Raw genomic sequence first — 19,311 nt, forward strand, 5'->3', positions numbered from 1 at the left:
ATGTATTTATGGATCTTGGATGTTTCATCCTGGACAGTGGCTCTCACACTCACTAGTCCTCTGCCTCCTTCCTTACGGCTTGTGTACAGTCTCAGGGTGCTGGATCTGGGGTGGAACCCTCCATGCATGGTTAGTAGCTTCCGAGTCTTAACATCCATGGTCTTTATCTCCTCCATTGACCAGCTAATTATTCCTGCAGGGTATCTGATTACTGATAAGGCATAGCTGTTTATCGCACGGATCTTGTTCTTGCCATTGAGCTGGCTTCTCAGGACTTGCCTTATTTGTTGGAGGTACTTGGCTGTGGCTCCTTTCCTTGTGACCTCATCAAGGTTGCCATTTGCTTGTGGTATTTCCAGGTACTTGTAACTGTCCTCAATGTCTGCTATTGTTCCTTCTGGGAGTGAGACCCCTTCTGTGTGGACGACCTTCCCTCTCTTTGTAACCATCCGGCCACACTTCTCTAGTCTGAATGACATCCCAATGTCAGTGCTGTAGATCCTGGTGGTGTGGATCAGTGTGAGTCGATGTCTCGCTCGCTCTTGGCGTACAGCTTGATGTCATCCATGTAGAGGAGGTGACTGATTGTGGCCCTATTCTTGAGTCGGTATCCGTAGCCAGTCTTGTTGATGATTTGGCTGAGGGGGTTCAGGCCTATGCAGAACAGCAGTGGGGTCAGAGCATCTCCTTGGTATATGCCACATTTGATGGACACTTGTGCAAGCATCTCTAAGCATTCAATGATCCAAGTGTTTGGCATTGAGTCATAGGCTTTCTTGTAATCAATCCAAGCAGTGCACAGGTTGGTGTGTCGGGTTTTGCAGTCTCGGGCGACTGTGTGGTCTACAAGGAGTTGGTGTTTGGCTCCTCTGCTATTTATGCCGATGCCCTTCTGTGCCGTGCTCATGTATTTATCCATGTGCCCACTTATCTTAGCCGCTATGATGCCTGATATGAGCTTCCATGTTGTAGAGAGACAGGTTATTGGCCGATAGTTGGATGGGACTGAACCCTTTGAGGGATCCTTCTGGATCAGGATTGTACACCCTTCAGTTAACCATTCAGGGTGAGTCCCATTTTGTAGCAGCTGGTTCAGTTGAGCTGCCAGTCGCTCATGGAGGGCAGTGAGTTTCTTTAGCCAGTAGGCATGGATCATGTCAGGTCCTGGTGCTGTCCAGTTTTTCATACCCAAGACTCTTTCTTGGACATCTGCCACAGTGATGGTTACCGCAGCTTGCTCAGGGAGGTTGCTGTGGTCCTCTCGTAGAGAGGTTAGCCACTGTGCATTGCTGTTGTGGGACGTCTCCCATTCCCATATGCCTTTCCAGTATTGTCCAGTCTCCAGCCTTGGTGGGTCTGCTCTGTTGTTATTACCCTGCCACTGAGAGTACACTTTAGTTGGTTGGGTGGAGAAGAGCCGGTTAATCCTCCTGGCTTCATTTTCTCTCGTGTATCTCTTTAGGCGGCTGGCCAAGGCTTGGAGCCTTTGAGTCTTCAGGTATGGGCATCTGGCTGTACTTCTTAGGTACTGATCATTTTATTGCACCCCTTTGGAGCTCTGACAGTTGGCTCACTTCCCTCCTTGTTATCTTGATTTTAGCCTCTAACCGTCTTTGCCATGGTGGATATTGTGTCTCTTAGTTGCTCTTATAGCCAAGCATCTCAAGGATCAGTTGTATATCAGCTCATCTGATATATATATATATATATATATATATATATATATATATATATATATATATATATATGAAACTTTTATAAAGAATATTTTTAAAACTGTCACCATGTTGTGACAGTTTGTTATGAGACAGATAAGCTGTGAAAGGATCGATGTCCTCCACCTCCTCCTGGAGTTATTATTGTCCACTGAAGACAAAAACATGCTTTTGTTTTTTTCCGATCAAAAACAACTAATGAGAGCCAGTGGGAGGGGCTTAATACTGCCCCTCAACCTCATTTACTTTCTGCTAAATGTGCTATTGGCTAATGACAACTTACACTGCAACAAAACCATTTATCTGCTGTTAGGTGGCTATGCTAACTAGCCTGAGCATTCACAACAAGATGTACTGACAGGAAAAAGCTGTAGTGGTAGCAGAGAGCAAGGGGAGAGGGAGGAGTGCTAAGACCCGCCTCCAGGCTCTGAGTGGTTGTTACTAGTTAGAACTCAATGCACCAGGAGAAAACAGCAGAGCTTGATTTTTAGATATATTTTTTTAAATAAACAAATACAAAGTGTGACCTACATGGTCTTTGGATACGTTGCAATTCTGATGGCAACCAGAGATCCTTCCTGCCCACAGTATCACCATCCACAATGACTCCTTGAAGATACATGGATGATATGAATTATGATAACATTTAATTTTCCTTTGAAATAAGCAAAGTATTTTCTTTACTGAATTGAATAAAACATTGAGCACATTAAATAACTTATAGTTTTCAAAGACTGCTGCATACCCAGGGCCACTTTAATACAATTTCACCACCCAATCTACTCAGGTAAAAACCTGCCCCTTGTCCTACATTTGGTCAGATGGTCAGAAAGCCTGAGCTCTCTGCAATTTAGCAATGATTACTAGCTCAAGGTTTAGACTCTGTTGAAGTTTAAAATTTTACCCAATCGATAATAATTGCCCATATTTAATACTCACGTTCAAAGCTATGAAGCTTAACAGTAAATTGCCTGCACTGTAAACAACCATCCTCCACTGTGAAGAGAGAAGTGCTGTTAATGTGAAAGGTGTAGTGTTATGTTTTCCCGGCAAATAGTGCAATTTTTTAGCTTAATCAAGAAACTATGTTACCTTCAGTTGTTATACAAATGCTACATATATCAAATATGACTTAAAAGAAATTTGCCTTACTGATTAAAATTGTGCTTCTGTCTCTTTAAGAACTCCAGTTCTTTCTGAAACTTCACCTTCTGATGACTTCAGGAAGTCATCACAACATGACCCCTCTATTAACACTTTAACAATGTTTTTACCAGCATTTCACTGAGAAGATACTCCTATGATGAGCTCAGCTGAGGCACTATTCCTACAGGTGTCTGCTAATTGCTGCTGGCTAGTCTGAAGGAGCTGAGTGGGGGAGCTGCACCCAGGCATTTTAGACAGCTGAATGTTTTCCATTGGAGGTTAAATGATTTCTCAAACATGCATAAAATACTCAAGACAACACTCCAGGTGTGTTTCTGATGAGGGAATAACATTACAACACAATGTAAAGGAGCAATGGTGGCGAAGGCGGTAGGAGTTCGCCCTGCAATCAGTGGATCTCCGGTTTGATTCCTGGTTTTCCTGCCCTCATTGTTTGTGTCTGTGAACAAGACACTTTACCCACCTTCCCTACTGCTGTTGATCAGAAGGGTTAATGGTGTAAAATAGCAGCCTTACTTCCTTCAGACTGCTTCAGGACAGTTGTGGCTACTGTAAAGTAGCTTGCTATCATCATTTGAGATTTCATTTTGAAAACTCAAAGGGCACTATAAATAAAAATGATTATTGTTAAAGCTCAAAAAAGTACATTTTACATAATACTGCCCCTTTAAAGCAATATCTGGATGTGTGGCCAACATAGACTGAATTGCTTCCTCCACTTCTTCCGCTGCAGCTACAGGCAGACTACGATTTTAAAACAGTGCAAAAAAGTTGATGTCATCGTTCATGACTTCTCTTTCTGTTCTGGCCAGGATGAAATTCCACTGGAGGAATTCAAGTGAATGGGAGAAAGCACAAGCTGTGAGGCAATATTTGAATCCAGCAGAATAGTGCAAGAAGGTGATGGTCAGGCTACATCCAATCCAACTGCAGATTGAAAGCAGCCAAGACACAATGTTAGCTGCTTTCAAAATGAAAGGAGCATTTTAGATGTGTCAAAATTAATAAAAAACGTTTTTTTCTTGGTGTTTGTAATCTATGCATAAAAACAAGAGTGGCAGAGAAACCAAGAGTTGAATAATCCTCCAGCTTAAAGTTCATACCAACTTTCTTGTCGGACCATATAGAATTAAAAAGTTAGTCAGAATTTAACACAAAGTGTTACAGTGATTCCTTCTCGATGTTAAACCTTCATGAGAAGAACACCAAGACAAACTGTGGAGGTTCCTAAGGCTTGTCTCTGCTACCATCTGCTGTCCAGAAAAAAACATCACATGATGATTTCCCCACCTTAGCTGTCTTGTTCCTCCCACAGTGAACTGGAAGACTTTGTGGAGTGTTTGGAAAACTCGTCTCCTGTCCATGGCCAGCCATCCTTCACACTCAGAGATGTGGAGGAGGGAGCAGTCAGCCTGCGAAGGCTTGGAGAGGCTCTGGCTGTCCTCAAAGGTTGATCAGTTCCACTGAACTCACACATCACTTCATTTTGCCAACAAATCAGTGTTTGAGTTTTCATGTAAATTCAGCCACTGTATTGGCATATGCCATGTTACTTTTGGTGGTAAAATGGTACACACAGAGACACTTCAAAATATTATTGATATAATTTTAAGCTTAAAAAATACAGGTACAATATGCTTTGTTTTTCTTCTCTAATCACATTTGATGTCTCATGAGTGTATGTTTCTGTATATTTCTGTATGTATGTTTGGTCTCTCTGCCAGGAGAATTCCCAGTGCTGCAGGCAAAAATGCGTTCAGTGCTGAGGCTGGAAGTGGAGGCAGTGCGCTTCCTGAAAGAAGAACCTCACATGATGGACTCCATGTTGAAAAGGGTCAAAGTACTGACTGAATCTTTTAGCTCTCTCCGCAGGTATTCAGCAACTTTTTCTGTAGTTAAGCTATTCTGTTCTGAAAAAGTTGACTTTCCCTCTTTTGTTTGCTTTACATAGACTTGTGTCCGATTCAGCACCCTCAGCAAGATCCGTTCAAGTGGAGCCCATGAAAATACACAACCAGGAAACAGCAACGACTCAGAGCACACGCAGTTCACCCAAACCACAGCCTCGGCACTCAGTCAAAGCCCCCCCACCCAAGAGCCAGGCTGAGACTAGTTCAAGAGCCTCAGCCTCCCCCAGCAGAATGAAGAGCACAGTCACCTCCAATCAACACAACAGCTCTCCTACGACAGCCAGTCATGGACTAGACTTGATCAGTGTAGTCAAGGTATCATAGAAAATATGGGCTTCACTGTAGCTGGTCAAGCATGCCTACCTACAGTTTATGATCCTTTTAGTTTCCTGGTTATATTTTGTTATTCTGCAACTTTTATATCAAGGAGGGTTAGGCGATGTTACCAGAAAATGATACCACAATATACCTTTTAAATAAGTCGATAGTATCACAGATGATATTCCTCATTTTCTGCTTCTTCTTTTTGGGGGGGATGGGTGGAATTTTTTATTTTATTTTTTACTTACCTTTAAAAAGTCACTACTTTAAAAATTATATATATATGTGTGTGTGTGTGTGTGTGTGTGTGTGTGTGTGTGTGTGTGTGTGTGTGTGCGTTTGTTTGTAATACCTTGTGGGGACGATTTTCCTGACATATGCTACGTTGTGGGGACCAATTGCTCCTCGTGGGGACCGGAGCCTGGTCCCCACGAGGGGAAACCCTGTTTTTGGGTCAGGGGTCAGAGTTAGGGCTAAGGTATGAATTGAGTTTTGGTTAGGGTTAGGGTTAGGTTATGTGATGGATAGGGTTAGGAAAAGGGTAAAGGTAAGGTTTAGGCTGTAGAAATGAATGGAAGTCAATGGAAAGTCCCCACAAAGATAGCAACACAAACATGCGTGTGTGTGTGTGTGTGTATACAGTATATAGTTTAAGGATTTGATGTACTGCAACAGACTGGTGACCTGTCCAGGGTGACCCCGCCTCTTGCTCAGAATGTTAGTTGGAGAGGCACCAGCACCTCCTGACCCCATTAAGGGACAAGGGAGTTAGAAAATGAGAAAATGGATGGATGGATTTGATGTATTGGTGCTGTGTGAGACTGAACCACAATTTCCTTGAGAGTAAATCCCAAAGGGATGAATAAAGCTTATTTCTGTCTGTCTGTCTGTCTAAATATATACAAAATCATACAATATGTTTAATACATCAAGGAAATACAAAACAGATAAATAGAAATGTAAACTAATCTGTCTGGAAATAAAAATACTTAAATATACAAATGCAACAAACTGTTGCTATTTAACCTAACACTAGTTTTACAAGATGTTAAAAAGCATCATCCCCCCTCAAACATTATGTGCGAGACTAAGAATCTTGTTTTATTACAAAAGGAAATCTTCCGTTTATGTGATGGTGGTGATGGTGCTAGGAGTTTGCCCTGGAATTGGTGGGTTGCTGGTTGGATCCCCGCTGGTCAGAGGGCCAGTGGCGTTGATGCATGCAGCTGTGGCTGCTATCCAGTAGCTTACCGCCATCAGCTTGTGAATCTGTGTGTGAATGGATGATGCACGTCAACAATGTATCATTTTGCTTTGGAAACTGATTACACTCTCACTTCATATTTCTGTTCATCACCCACAGAGTTACTCTGTTCTGTCTTATCTACAGAATACACACACACCAACTCCAGAGGGCAGTGTGTGTGTAGATATCAGGAGCGTAAACCAGCCCAGTACCAGCCAAGACCCCCAGCAGGAGAGTAATGATCCCAGTCACAGCCAGTCAGTCCACCTTCAGGAGACACCAAACACTGATACAAAATCTATAGTGGATGTGCCAGAGTACACTGCCTCAGGAACGAAGTCTCCCTCTGCATCAACGTCACAGCAGAACACTCCTGTGGAGTTGATTCATGGAGGTAGGCCTGTAGAATCAGTTAGTACAGTAGAACTGCACTTCAGACTGCTCCCCTTCGTAGAATGATTTTCTTCTACTTTTTGGTTGCTTAAATGCTTGTTTTAATTTCAAAGGACTTCTCTGTTCAGGAGGCGGTGAAATGTATACTGAGGACAGGATGAAACAGACGGGTTTTTCCCACAGTCCATCTGAATAAAAAGGGGTTAGAGCCACAAATAGGGCCTCTACTTGAAAAAGGACATCTTAGAATTTTTGACAATCAATGCTGCAGGAAATCTGTTGTAATTTTTAAAGAGCAACCTTCTTTTCTCCATATTTTCAGATTTTTATATAAAGAAAACCATAAAACTTTTTCTAAACAATTATGGCTACAGTTTCTTATGTGGGATGTTGACATTTGCACATAGCTTCCCACTTAACAAGAAAAATTGATCTAAATAAAAATGATTTGAAATTTTAGTGTCATTTTTTTGTGAGAATTAAACTAACAATTTCATGTGGAAACTGAAAAATTATCTCAAACCCGCATTTGTTATTATACCTTCTTTTAAAACGTCCATTTTTTTTAAAAATCAATTTTAGTCAAAGTTATTAAGAGCCACTGTGGAAAGTCCAAAGAGCCAGTTGTGGCTCTAGAGTCACAAGTTGCAGATATGTGAATAATGACAAGTTTAAATATTAAGAAGTACCATACAATTTAATATTTATAGCTCAGGCTTATTTGCAGTGTCTGCTGCTAGGATTAGGGGTTAATTATGTTTATAGCAGAGAGACTAAATTTAGCTATTTCCCCAAGCATACTTATTTACTACCACAAATTATAATTAGTATTTGTTTCATTTTCCAGAATAGCTTTTTAGCTGAAAATATTTTTTATAAGTATTAGTCAACCTTTTAATAAATGCTTACTGTATGTTTTTGTTAATAACTCAGCAGATATTTCTGAAACCCAGAAAAACACAACTTTAAAGCAAAGTGTTGTTGTGGACTCCAGGGAGAGAAGAAGTTCAAACACAGGTAAAATTGAAAATAGTAAGATATATTCTTTTCTAAATATGTTAACATCTATTACTTAGCTATGTTTAATGGGTTCCATAAAGATGTTTTTGATTGATGATTGTCATTCGCTGTATTGTGCATTATTTGGTAACAAGGACATAAACCTCATCACACTTACATCAGAGAAAGATGGAAACTGATAGAGGTTCATGTGTCTCATCATTGTGCCAAAACTTTATGTTCCATAAACACAGGAGGATATGTGGATTTAAAATAGTAACTGTCAAAGCATTCTTAAAAATGAAATGCTTCAACATTTCTCTTGCTTTCTAGACGTTGCTGATCCACCTGCAGCTGTTTGTCCACCAGCAGAGAGCAGCAGGCGGCCACAGGCAGAGAAACGCCGCCGCTCCACCAACAAGAGGCAGGCCAGCAGGTTCCCTCCTCCCCCACAGAGGTCAGTGGATTAACATGCATCAGAAGAAGATCCTGGCAAACTAAGAACTATCAGTCCTTTTTATATTTTACTCTTTCTGTTGTGGTTCTTATTTCCAGTGTCTCTTCTTCGTTTAGATCAGGAGAACCAATCATCATCACCTCCAGAGAGACTGATGGGATTCAGGTAGGGACAAAAACCAGGAAATGGAAGGTGAATGTTACAGTGAGTTTTATTTATGGAACACGAAACTAACACAGTAAAACAGTAAAATCGAAATGGTGAAGAAGAAAAGAACAAACAAGATTGTACAGTTTTTCAACAAAACAGTACATCCACATTTCTCTGCTCTGCTTGAATGAGTTCAGTGAGTCAAACTCTCTGGGTTTCTATATGTGAAACTCTTTGTGTTTAGTTTTTCCTCAAAGATGCATGATTTTAATATTATATAAAGGTAGCACAATGTGGTCATTAACTAACACTACTTACTAGGATACTGTGCAAGTACAGCAAGACTCAAATGACTCGTAACCTTTTTCAAATTACACATAGTATCAAGTATTTTAATTGGTAGCATTGATAACCTACATTAAACAATGTTAATGTAGACAAAAATTGTTCACCTTAGTCCTTTTTCCATATTTTATTCAGAAAATAAAACATGGATAACATTTGTGACAAGTTATCAGTCTTATAACTTGTCACAAATGTAAGCAAGAATGTTTGGTGAATTTTCCATGGGTTAGGGTTATGGTTGGTGATAAATTGTATAAAATCCCAAATCATGAATTTCTCTCTTTTAAATTCTGCCACAATCACAAGAGAACTTGAGGCTTTTGCCTGTGAAAATTTGGTCAAATCCACTGAAAGTTGCTGCATTCTTATTCAGAAGATTAAAAATGACATTTTTATTGTGGCAGGCAACAAGTTAAATGAATGTTAAAGGTCAGAGGTGAGGCTTCATGTGCATCACAAAGCACTTTTATTTAGATTCTGTGATCTTAAGTCACATTGTTTACTTTTATTTTTAGATCTACTTGGCCAGAGTTGTTTCCAGTCTCAGATATTATTTGCTTTGTTTTTACTTATGCATTTGTTAATGCTTAATTCCTATTTTTGTCTTGAAATCCTTTTTTTATGTGTGTGGTTGTTTGTACTACTAATTAAATGCGACTGCAATCACACTTCAGTGTGAATGGTTTATCACCTCAAAATGACCTGCATGCACAGAAGAAGAAGGTCACAATGCAGCGTTCTGTTTATGGAAGTAATAATAGATATTATTATATGGAAAGTTTATTCAGCAATGGAGACCAACATGAGTGTCACAAAATCATAACAAGGGGAAGGAAGATAATAAAAAGAAAGCACAACCAATAGCAGCGGCCTTTAGTGGAGCATTAACTGCACCTTCTCTCGAGAAGTTTGTTTGGATGTGGAGTCGAACCAGGAGGTGGGATTGTGATGTGATGCACTTTACTAAATAATCATAATAAATGATTATTGACATTATGTTGAATCTATTTACAGGCCAAATGCTTTTTGTTTCAGCTCTTTATTTCAGTTACATTGTGACATTTAGTTAAACATTCTTCCAGCAGAGGGACTGGCCATCCTTCCTTTACAGGGAGAATGTGGGGAAACGGTCAGTTTGTTTCTGATCTAGATTGGTTTAATTTGTGTTTGCTAACACCTCAGTAGAGTGGAGCAGCAAAGGTTCTGCTGAAAGCTCCTGGAGCAACACCATTACAATTAGAGGGGTAATGCTCTGAGGCGTTAGATTAACTTCAATTTATTCTTTGATTGACCTTAGATTAGTTTAGTTCTAACGATTTGCATGCATGTAAATATATATTGGTACCATTTGTTGTTTTGTTAAGTTTGTGTAAATAATGTTTATTTCTTGTTTTGTTTTTTGACAACCCCTTTACCTGGTATGAGAGTTGGAATTGCCCAAAATATAAAAACCAGCTTCTTTGTCTCACTTAGGGAATGGATGTTGTTGTCAATGTGACCTGCAGCATAAATCTACCTTGACTGCATTTTGTTGCCTTGCCTCCTTTCTAAACGCAGAGCTTCCACCGGTCAAAGTGACACTGACTCAGACTGCTTTCATAAGTTCAAAAACTTCGTAGTTATAAAATTCAGCTATTATTTACATACAGATTTACCATGTTTGGCTTTTAATAGAGCAGAATTATGTCTCGCATCAATAAGATAAAAGTCGGATAAAATGTGGCAATGGTTGTTCAGACTGCAGATGCTTTGAAAACTCTCAGATTTTGGTTCCACATAGAAGTGGTTCAAATCAGATTTTGGGGGTGGGGTGAAAGACTGGAGTTGGTCCGTTCAGACTGCTGTATGAGCGTAGCCAGAAAGGCTTGATAGTCTTTGTGGATCAGACAAAAGGCCTTTCAGTGAGCTGAGAGCAGCCAGAGGGGCTGCAACAGGACCAATAAAGCTTTTTATGTAAGTTAATAAAACCCAGGAAGCATTGCAGCTGCTTCCTGTACTCAAGCTCAGGATCTTCATTGAAACCACACCAGGAAGCATATCCAAGAAAGTTATGGAAGTGGTAAGAAAGTCCCACCTTTCTGCCTTAACCAAAAGGCAGTTCTTCAAGAGCCTCTGGACTTTCTGTTGCAAAAGGTTTTCTAGTCATTTGCACAGTTTGCACCATGTTTGAGTCCTGCAGGATCTTTGACTTTGCAGTTATGTGTCTAATGTAAGCCTAATGAGGTTTATACTTTTAACATCAAACAATGACTAACTAAAGTATTCAGGCAGTGCTGTTGTTTCCCACGTGAGACAGTAAAGATTTTTTAGTTTATGTGTCAGCATAATTATACTTTTTGATTACATTCCACATTAATGTTTAACTGTATCATTTGCTTGATATTCAGGAATTCAATGACACGATTTTTCAGTTTGTCAAGTCAAATGGGATCTAATTCTAAGGAAAACAGTCCCATGTCTTTAACTTTAGGATGAAAACCAGTTTAATGTCACTTTTTCTGATTTTAGGTGTCTAAAGAAATATCAAATATAATTCATCTGCCAAGTGGAAATGGAAAGACACCTCCACCCGTTACCAAAATGTGTCCCTCTGACATGGCAAAATGTGGACAGAGGTTCACTCCTCAGTTTGAACATCCAAACGTCTCTTCTTTTAAAGCCCAGATTCCAGGTGTGGTGACAGCGTTTCACAGGGATAAAATAAGTTTAGCCAAGATGGAGGTTCAGCAAGTGCCTTCCTTAAACTGCACCACGGTGGCGAAGGTGTGGACAGGGGAGAGGGAGCTGCTTACACTTCCAGCCAAACAGACAGAAGATATTCTTGTTATGAACGTGCCTGATCAGTGGGAGGACGAAGCAGTTGGACATATACTCTCCTCAGCTGTGGCTGAAAAGCTAGTAATTCCTCTAAAAGAACAAAATCAAAGTCCTAAACAGACAAATGCATTTATCAAGAATCCTCTTGATGAGAAGGCGAATGGAATGTTGGTTTCATGTTTACAAAATGAAAATGTTCATGAGAAGCGCCGGATCCAGCTGTCGCCAAGGTTAGGGCCAAAGCAGCTCTGGAGTTCTGCTCACGAACATGAAACTTCTCCTTCAGTCCCCAAACCTTTCTCTCGTTCGTCTGATGTCGCCTACGGGCCAAGCAGCACGCAGCAGGAACAAGATGCAGCTTTGCAAGGATCCAGGGATCAACCAGCATGGAGAGAAGGAGGAAGCCTGATCTTCACAGCTACAGATGACAGAGCAGCTCTTCTTTCTCCACAGACTCCTGAATGTATTCATAGAATCCCCCATACACACATTAGTTCACAGTTTGGTAAGGAGGAGCCAGGTAATATGATGGATTTTGAAGGCTCTTACATGGAACATATTCATTGTGGTTTTCAAGATAATGATGAATCTGATGAAGACTCTGTGATAGTTTTCATAGAGGACCCTGAGCCCTTTTATGTTCCTCTGTCTACCATCTTTGAGTGTGAGGAAGAGGATGAGGAGCTTCTGGCTCACAACAGGACTCTGGAGGAAGAACTAGATCTGAAATTAAAATCTCCCACTGGACCTGATTCTGACATCTTAGGAAACATGAAGACTTCTCCTCAATCTGCATCATTTTGTGACTCTGTTTCTAAAATCCAAGGCCAGGATCAGACAAATATGAACATGAAAACGTGCTCCAAAAAAAAATTTAGTATAAAGTTCCCCAAAAACAAACTGGCTGCCCTCAGCCAGGTAATCCAAACAGGAACAAACAAAAAAGGGAAAAAGGTTTCTAAAATAGTTGCACGTGACGAAGAGCAGAAAGCAGGAAACAGACCAGTCACAGAAAGCAAACAGACCAATGAGGTGAGTCAACAATTCCTCCCAGACAATTCCTCTGACAGAGACATCACTGCAGGTACAAGCCTCTCAAAGTCGTACCCTCGGGTGGAGGAGCTCCGCAAGAACACCTTAGAATCAATGAACAGTTTGGAGGAGTCCATCAAGCAACTGGAACTCAGTGTGGAAAGCATAAATCCCTCATCTGATGGAGCTCAACTTAAAGGAAGAGTGAAAGAAAACAAGGGCAGATCTCCCTCCAAAACAGCAGCCAGTCAGACCGTGAAGAGTAAGAGAGTCAGACCACAGCCTCTGCTCAGCTCAACCAGCCAACAGGTCTGATGTTCTTCTGCAGTCACAGCTTCCTTCCTTCAGTGGGTCAGCTGGTGTGGGCTCTTCACTCTTTATTTTCCGGCTTCAACTTTAGTATTGTAAATGTTTGCTCGAGGTTGTTTAGGTGAAAGTTTAAATATTTGTTCTCACTCTGAACTTCATGTCATAGGATCTACAGTTATGTTTTAGTTTGCTCTTTAAAAAGCTAACTTGTTCAGCTCAGATCAAACATCTGGCAGGATGAGTTATGAAGCTACTGCCTTACACATCCTGTTCATTTCAGCAATATAAAATAATTAATCTGCAAAAAATGTCTTCTGTGTATTGTTTGCACAATATGCATCTTCAAAACTACTCTTGCTATTAACTATTAAGCTGCGTAGGGCTAAAATATGACAAATGTTTCTAAGCCTTACACAATGACATAATTAACTAATTCCTAAAGTCACATTTAAACACATCGTGGGGAAGTTTGGATCTTACTTTTAGAGCTTGCACAAACAAAGTCTCTATGTACAACTTCCAATCATTTCTATTTCATCCTTGTAAATCAGACCACATAGATGTGACTTAATGTGTAGAAAAAAAAGATGTGAGCTTGTTAGAGGTGATTACAGAAGCGTTTTTTTTTTTTTTCTCATTGAATTGTAAAAATTTGCAGTTAACATGACGGTGACTCATCAGCTGAGAGGAAGACATTCTCACATTCAAGCAAGAGAACTTAAGAGTTTTTCTTGTAGTTTTGTGCTTGTATTTTTTTAACAAAAAAAATGTAACTTTTGTAATTACTTTTTACAGGCACATTTTTTTAATACACATGAATAAATTCTTACAATAAAATCTCAGTTTACAAGGTGATACAAATTATTGATAACAAACCAGTCTGATTTACAAACACTTATATGCCATGGATTTTTTACACGCACCCACACCCACACACGTTTGTCTGGCTATCTTTGTGGGGACTTTCCATTGACTTCCAGGCTCAGGGGCAATTGGTCCCCACAACGTAGTCTATGTCAGGAAAATCGTCCCCACAAGGTATTACAAACAAACGCGCACACACACACACACACACACACACACACACACACACACAGTGCCATGTACACATGCACAAAACAGAAATTCCCAGTCATTTTATTTGACATAGTTACCAAACTCAATTCATAAATATATGGTCTTATTTTTAGGGACAAAACACATATTACTTGAAGTTGTGTCCATAAACGTCCCCTCTAGCCTTTATGTTTCAGTAATTGGCAGATGTGAAGCCTCTAACATTGTATTCTAGTACATGGCTTTGCAACTTGTGGCTAAGAGTAAATGCAGGAAATTATTACATGAAACCTTCACAACAGAAAGACACTAAATATGTCAGTCATTTAGATTTATTTGTCCTGTTACTAGGCTGGAAACTGTGCAAATATCAACATCCCATGTATGAAAGTGTAGGCATCATTTTATTGAAAAAGTTTTATATTCTTCTTCATATTAAGATCTGAAAGTAAGACTGAAATGGTTGCTCTTTAAACTTACAAAAATATATATTTTAAAAAATTATATACTTGCAATATATTTTTTCAAAGTAATATTTGTGGCTCAAAAACTATTTTATTTAACTGGACTAAGAGCAAAATTTGATTTTTTTGGATTGTAAATGTTGCAGATCATTGTTCTAGTAGAATGTATATGCCAATACTTCATAGTATTTTTCTTACAAGAAGTAAATAAATATTTACAGAGTTAACAAATAGGCTGCTTGGATTTATTGAGATGATGACCCAAGTTTGGAAGAGTGGCTGGTGACTAAGATTTGTTTTCCTGCCTGTTTGCTAGAGCTCCAACACATCTACTGAGCGGCCCCACAACAAGCTAAAGCACGCCCCCTGTGGGTCACCTGAGGGAAGGGCAGAAGTTCTGCAACAGATCAACAAAAACAGGTAAACAAGAAAAGAATCCTCTCAAAGTGCTAAAGTAAAAGGAAGCAAACTATCCATACTTGAAAGTAGCATCTTACAGTTCATGGTAACACTTTATTTGAAGGGGGTGAATAAGACTGACATGACACTGTCATAAACATGACGTAACTCCTGTCATGAACATGAATAAGTCTTCATGAATATTTATGACTGTTGTCATAAAGCGTCATTCGGTAAATTATGACACTTTTAATACAAAGTTGACATTATTCAAAATGTCTTTGTTATGACAACTTGACATTGACCAAGAAATCATTACTGTTTAAACTTTACCTTTAATAACATAAAGTTACCTCATTTTTAAAGTGCAATCAGTAATACTTTTAGAACAAATTAAAAAATAGGGGTCCTGTCAAAAACAAAATTAATCATATTGTATTTTCAAAGATTATTTTTAGCAGTAAAAATTTTATGTTACCCCCCCCAGGCCAAAAAACACACATGCGTTTTTGCCCTGAACCCCTCTGGATCTGCATGAAATGGTCCGTTCCTGCTTGGAGTGCTTCACGGTGACGCAGTTACTATGCTGCTAAGACAAGTTATAAAATCAGGTTTTCAAATAGAGAGAGAGGGAGAGAGAGAAAAAGGCAAGAATGTTAATTTACAGCTCAGTTCTTCTCCAAAGTGAGTAGACTGTGTGAGATTATCAACCATTTAGCATAGTTAGCTTAGCTACAGACTACTGTTTGCCTCCATTTCACTAGCATTTAATGAATTAAGGAAAAAAATTACCAACATATTCATATATTTAACTTGTTCCCTGAGACTTTTACCACTTAACAACAGATGAGTTAGTAAGCAGCTCTAACCCACATCCCTTCTGACCCGTCCTCTTCTAAGTGAAATTATAGCTGCTGTATGTAACTTTTATATAATTTTTTTTTCACATATTTGTTAAAACTGTCATTATGTTGTGACACTATGGTATGAGAGGTAATCTGTGAAAAATCTATTTCCTCTGCCTTCTCCCAGTGCTAGAAACAACCAGTCAGTGGCAGGAGAGTTTTAGTGCTGTCAATCATAATCTCATGTGGTGCTGCTCATCCTTCCTACCCCTTGATTTGTGCCGTGCTGCAGCTAGCATAGCACAGAGCTGTGCAGATTCAAACTGTGAATGCTCAGTTTAGTTAGCATAGCTACCAATGACGGCAGATAAACGGTTTCTTGTAATGATAAGTTGTTTCTCCACCATTAGCACATTTAGCAGTGAGTGAATGAGGATAATTGACAGTGCTAAGAGCATCTGATTGGTTGTTTTGGTCAGAACGGTTCGTTACTTTAGCTAACAATAGATCAGGAAGGAGATGGAGGAGATTGATTATTTTCACACATTGTCTGTCCCATAACAAACTGCTACAACATGCTGACAGTTTTAACAAATATGGAGAAAACATATTTTTTATTAAAGTTATACTGCAGCTTGAATAAAATGCAACTACACAGCATTTTTGAGAAGTCTGGATTGCTTCATGTGTAGTTGCACGTTGCTTTTGACTGTTGCTCATGGGGAGAGACATTTCAGTATCTAAAACTAATAGAAAAAATTTAAGCATATTGGATGTGGACTGTTGGATGTTAAATTCATGAGCAGTAAATATTGTGCTAATTATCAGAATTGAACCAAAGAAAGCAAGGCAGATGCAAGCCTTTAAAATTGTGACGCTTTTTATGGGTCAAATAGACTCAAAAAATTGTAACAGCAGCTGCGTGGGGATGGGGGGGGCGCAAACAAATTTTTTGTCAGGGGGCCCAAGATTCCTGGCGGCGCCCCTGGCTGGAGCTGCTGTGTGTGCTGCACTGGGCCATGGTGAATTTCTAAACATTGTGCTGTTGCTATATGCAAAGTTCTGGGAAACACCTGTTTAACTTTCACATCCTCACCGCTCAGACAATACCTCCTTCTCTGGTGCTTCTTCACATTTGTTTTTTCCACTTTTTGTAATGGGTTAAGGTTGAAATGGGAATCCCTCCCTTCAGTTTGAGCTTTTCCTCATCATCTTCCTCATCAGTTTCTCCAGCAAACTTCCCACCTTGCTTCCTTAGCGCTTTGTATCCACAGTGTAATTATAAGCTGTCTGACTCTGCAACATGTCCTTCTAGCAACATGCTGTCTCATCCTCATGCTAACACTAGAAGAGGCCTCTAAGCAGCAAGAGCTATCACTGCCATCTCTACAGCTACCACTGTATTCTACTCATCAGCTCCTCCCTCCCCACCCACCTTCTTCTTCTCCACCACATGATGAGGATGTTGTTAATGGACTCCTGAACTGACAGAAACATCTGAAAGTGGGAGTACAGTTCAACCATCTGGACTCCAAGAATAAAACAAGAATATTGTGTGTGTGTGTGTGTGTGTGTGTGTGTGTGTGTGTGTGTGTGTGTGTGTGTGTGTGTGTGACTGGGCTGCACCTCACCACTCCAAGCCAAAAATATATATGCACGTATATCTTAAAAATAAATGTTAATATTTGCATCCTGTCTTACCTGTGTAAGCTATATTTATTATCAAATTTATTTTAGCAAAGTAATTATAAACGGTTGTAAGATAGTTTTTATTAATAGATACTATTGATTATGTAAAATTGAATAATTTGCAGGTCATATGTGAAAAAACACAATAAATGTAGAGTTCATGCTTACATAGTTTTCTGTCTCTATTGAGGTTTAGAGCAGTTTGAAGTTTTAGCTCTTTGGCTCAGTAGAAAGTGACTCAGAGGCTCGATGTGCAGACAGACGGCTGAAATGTTGAGGACATGAGATGAACAGATCATGCAGCTGCAGCAGAGAGACAGCTGGATGTTTTTGACATAAATATTGATCTAGTAAGTCTTCAGAGTCATGGAGGATGGTGATGCTGTGGGCAGGAAGCATCTCCTGTTGTGGTCAGTATTACAGTGGCTGTGAAGAAGCTTCTGGCTGAAGATGCTGTTGGATACTTAGAGCTGTGTATAATATTTTCATTTGATGAAGAATCCTTTGCATCATCATCATCATCATCATCATCATCATTTTGTCAAGTCCAAAGAGACCCTTGTATGCCCCAAAGTTGCTCACCCTTGATCTAACTCCAAATTTTGTAATTTTGCATTCCAAAATATGGGATGCAATTTTCTTTACTGTATCACAATCCACAGTCTACTGCCAGAATTCATCATTCATTATTCATTTCACCCTGGAACTTAAATTTATTTTCCTTTTTTATTCCTCTGGAACACCCAAACAAACACATATGAGATACGAATACAATATTAGTATCACATATATTTATACACAGTATCTCACTAAGCTGCAGATTATTTATACATTTTTAAAAACAGAAATATAATTCAGTTTAAGCTGTGAACTGCCAGATGTTCAGATTCAGGATAACATGAGCAATATCTGTTGGCTTAGGCTGACTCTAAAAACTATTTTCTCTACTTTTGGCATACTGAAATATTTTTTATGTGTAATATTAAGTCACAAACTTAATATTTCAATTGAGCTATGAAATTCATAGCAGGTACAGGGACAAAGAACATGGAAATACTCTAAATAAGAATCTAAAATGTCAACTAAAGGCATGTTTTTGCATGGAGAACTTGTACGTCATCTTATTAGATCTGATTTGAAGTCAGTCTGTCTTTATTTTGTAAAAGAGCAATGTCAACTCTTCCTCTGTTCTGTTTCTTAAATAAAATGTAAGCATTTGAAGAACACATTGAGCAAAAATGCTTGAATTTGCTGTATTTATTTGTGTGTATTGGTCATATAAAAAATCTCCTGATTTAGCTGTTTTTTAAGCCATAACCTTACACTGAGTCTGTCTCTTGCAACTATTAAATGATTTCTTACGTGGTAATCAAAACCTTCTCCTGTTGTACTGAGAATTACCAGCAGAGGACAGTAAAGACTCGTCTTTCCTGACAAGCAGACCCTCTGTCAGCTTCTGTTTAAAGTTCTAAAATGGGGTATATGCCACGGACTTCCGTTTTAGCACTTCCGCATTTTTTTCCACATAGCCTGCTTCCGGTGCACAGGTCACTCTGTGTTAGAGATGGAGTTTTTCACTTGGTCCTTGCTGGATTTGCCCACAGTAACCGTTAACCATTTTAAAAACAAAAAGCAGCAGGAGGATGTAACTTCATAACCTTCATTTTCTAAGCAGAATCTGAGGGAAAAAAAAGAGAAATTACTTTGTCTAACGCAAGAACAGATGATAGCAGCCAAGTGGAAAAAAATCACTTTAACGTGGATAATAATGATGAAACAGCAAAGGTAGATAATCATATATTCGGGATTCGGGAAAGACGTGATTTGCACCATTTGTTCTGTGGGTTTTTTATGTGGGTCGGTGCCACTTAAGGTTTTGGACCTTAATCTGACTGACTTCTTGTGTGGTTTGGAGCATTGCTGCTCTCGGCTGTTTTTAAATTACCGTGCTCGGTATCGCTCCGACTGCATGTTAAATGTATTTTATATAATTGTCA

At 39.3% G+C, this 19,311-nt stretch overlaps 1 protein-coding gene across 4 annotated transcripts in view; it reads left to right on the forward strand.

Annotated features, from left to right (window-relative positions):
- Window positions 1-18,553, forward strand: part of LOC106911581 (uncharacterized) — a 58,645-nt gene extending 40,092 nt beyond the window's left edge. For 2 of the 4 annotated variants that reach the window (XM_088014690.1, XM_088014691.1), the window contains exons 12-21: window positions 4,198-4,331; window positions 4,607-4,754; window positions 4,834-5,107; window positions 6,504-6,753; window positions 7,686-7,769; window positions 8,085-8,208; window positions 8,325-8,373; window positions 11,212-12,861; window positions 14,698-14,801; window positions 16,941-18,553. In XM_088014690.1, the coding sequence (XP_087870816.1) occupies window positions 4,198-4,331; window positions 4,607-4,754; window positions 4,834-5,107; window positions 6,504-6,753; window positions 7,686-7,769; window positions 8,085-8,208; window positions 8,325-8,373; window positions 11,212-12,861; window positions 14,698-14,801; window positions 16,941-16,986 (2,863 nt within the window). In that variant the 3' untranslated portion in view covers window positions 16,987-18,553. The remainder of the gene's footprint in view (window positions 1-4,197; window positions 4,332-4,606; window positions 4,755-4,833; window positions 5,108-6,503; window positions 6,754-7,685; window positions 7,770-8,084; window positions 8,209-8,324; window positions 8,374-11,211; window positions 12,862-14,697; window positions 14,802-16,940) is intronic. The other 2 variants (XM_088014688.1, XM_088014689.1) reach the window with 2 other exon arrangements.
- The last annotated feature ends 758 nt before the right edge of the window (window positions 18,554-19,311 follow it).

Source organism: Poecilia mexicana, unplaced genomic scaffold (genome assembly GCF_051168715.1).
Source record: "Poecilia mexicana isolate PSO_F unplaced genomic scaffold, ASM5116871v1 scaffold_17, whole genome shotgun sequence".
NCBI classification, from domain to species: domain Eukaryota; kingdom Metazoa; phylum Chordata; class Actinopteri; order Cyprinodontiformes; family Poeciliidae; genus Poecilia; species Poecilia mexicana.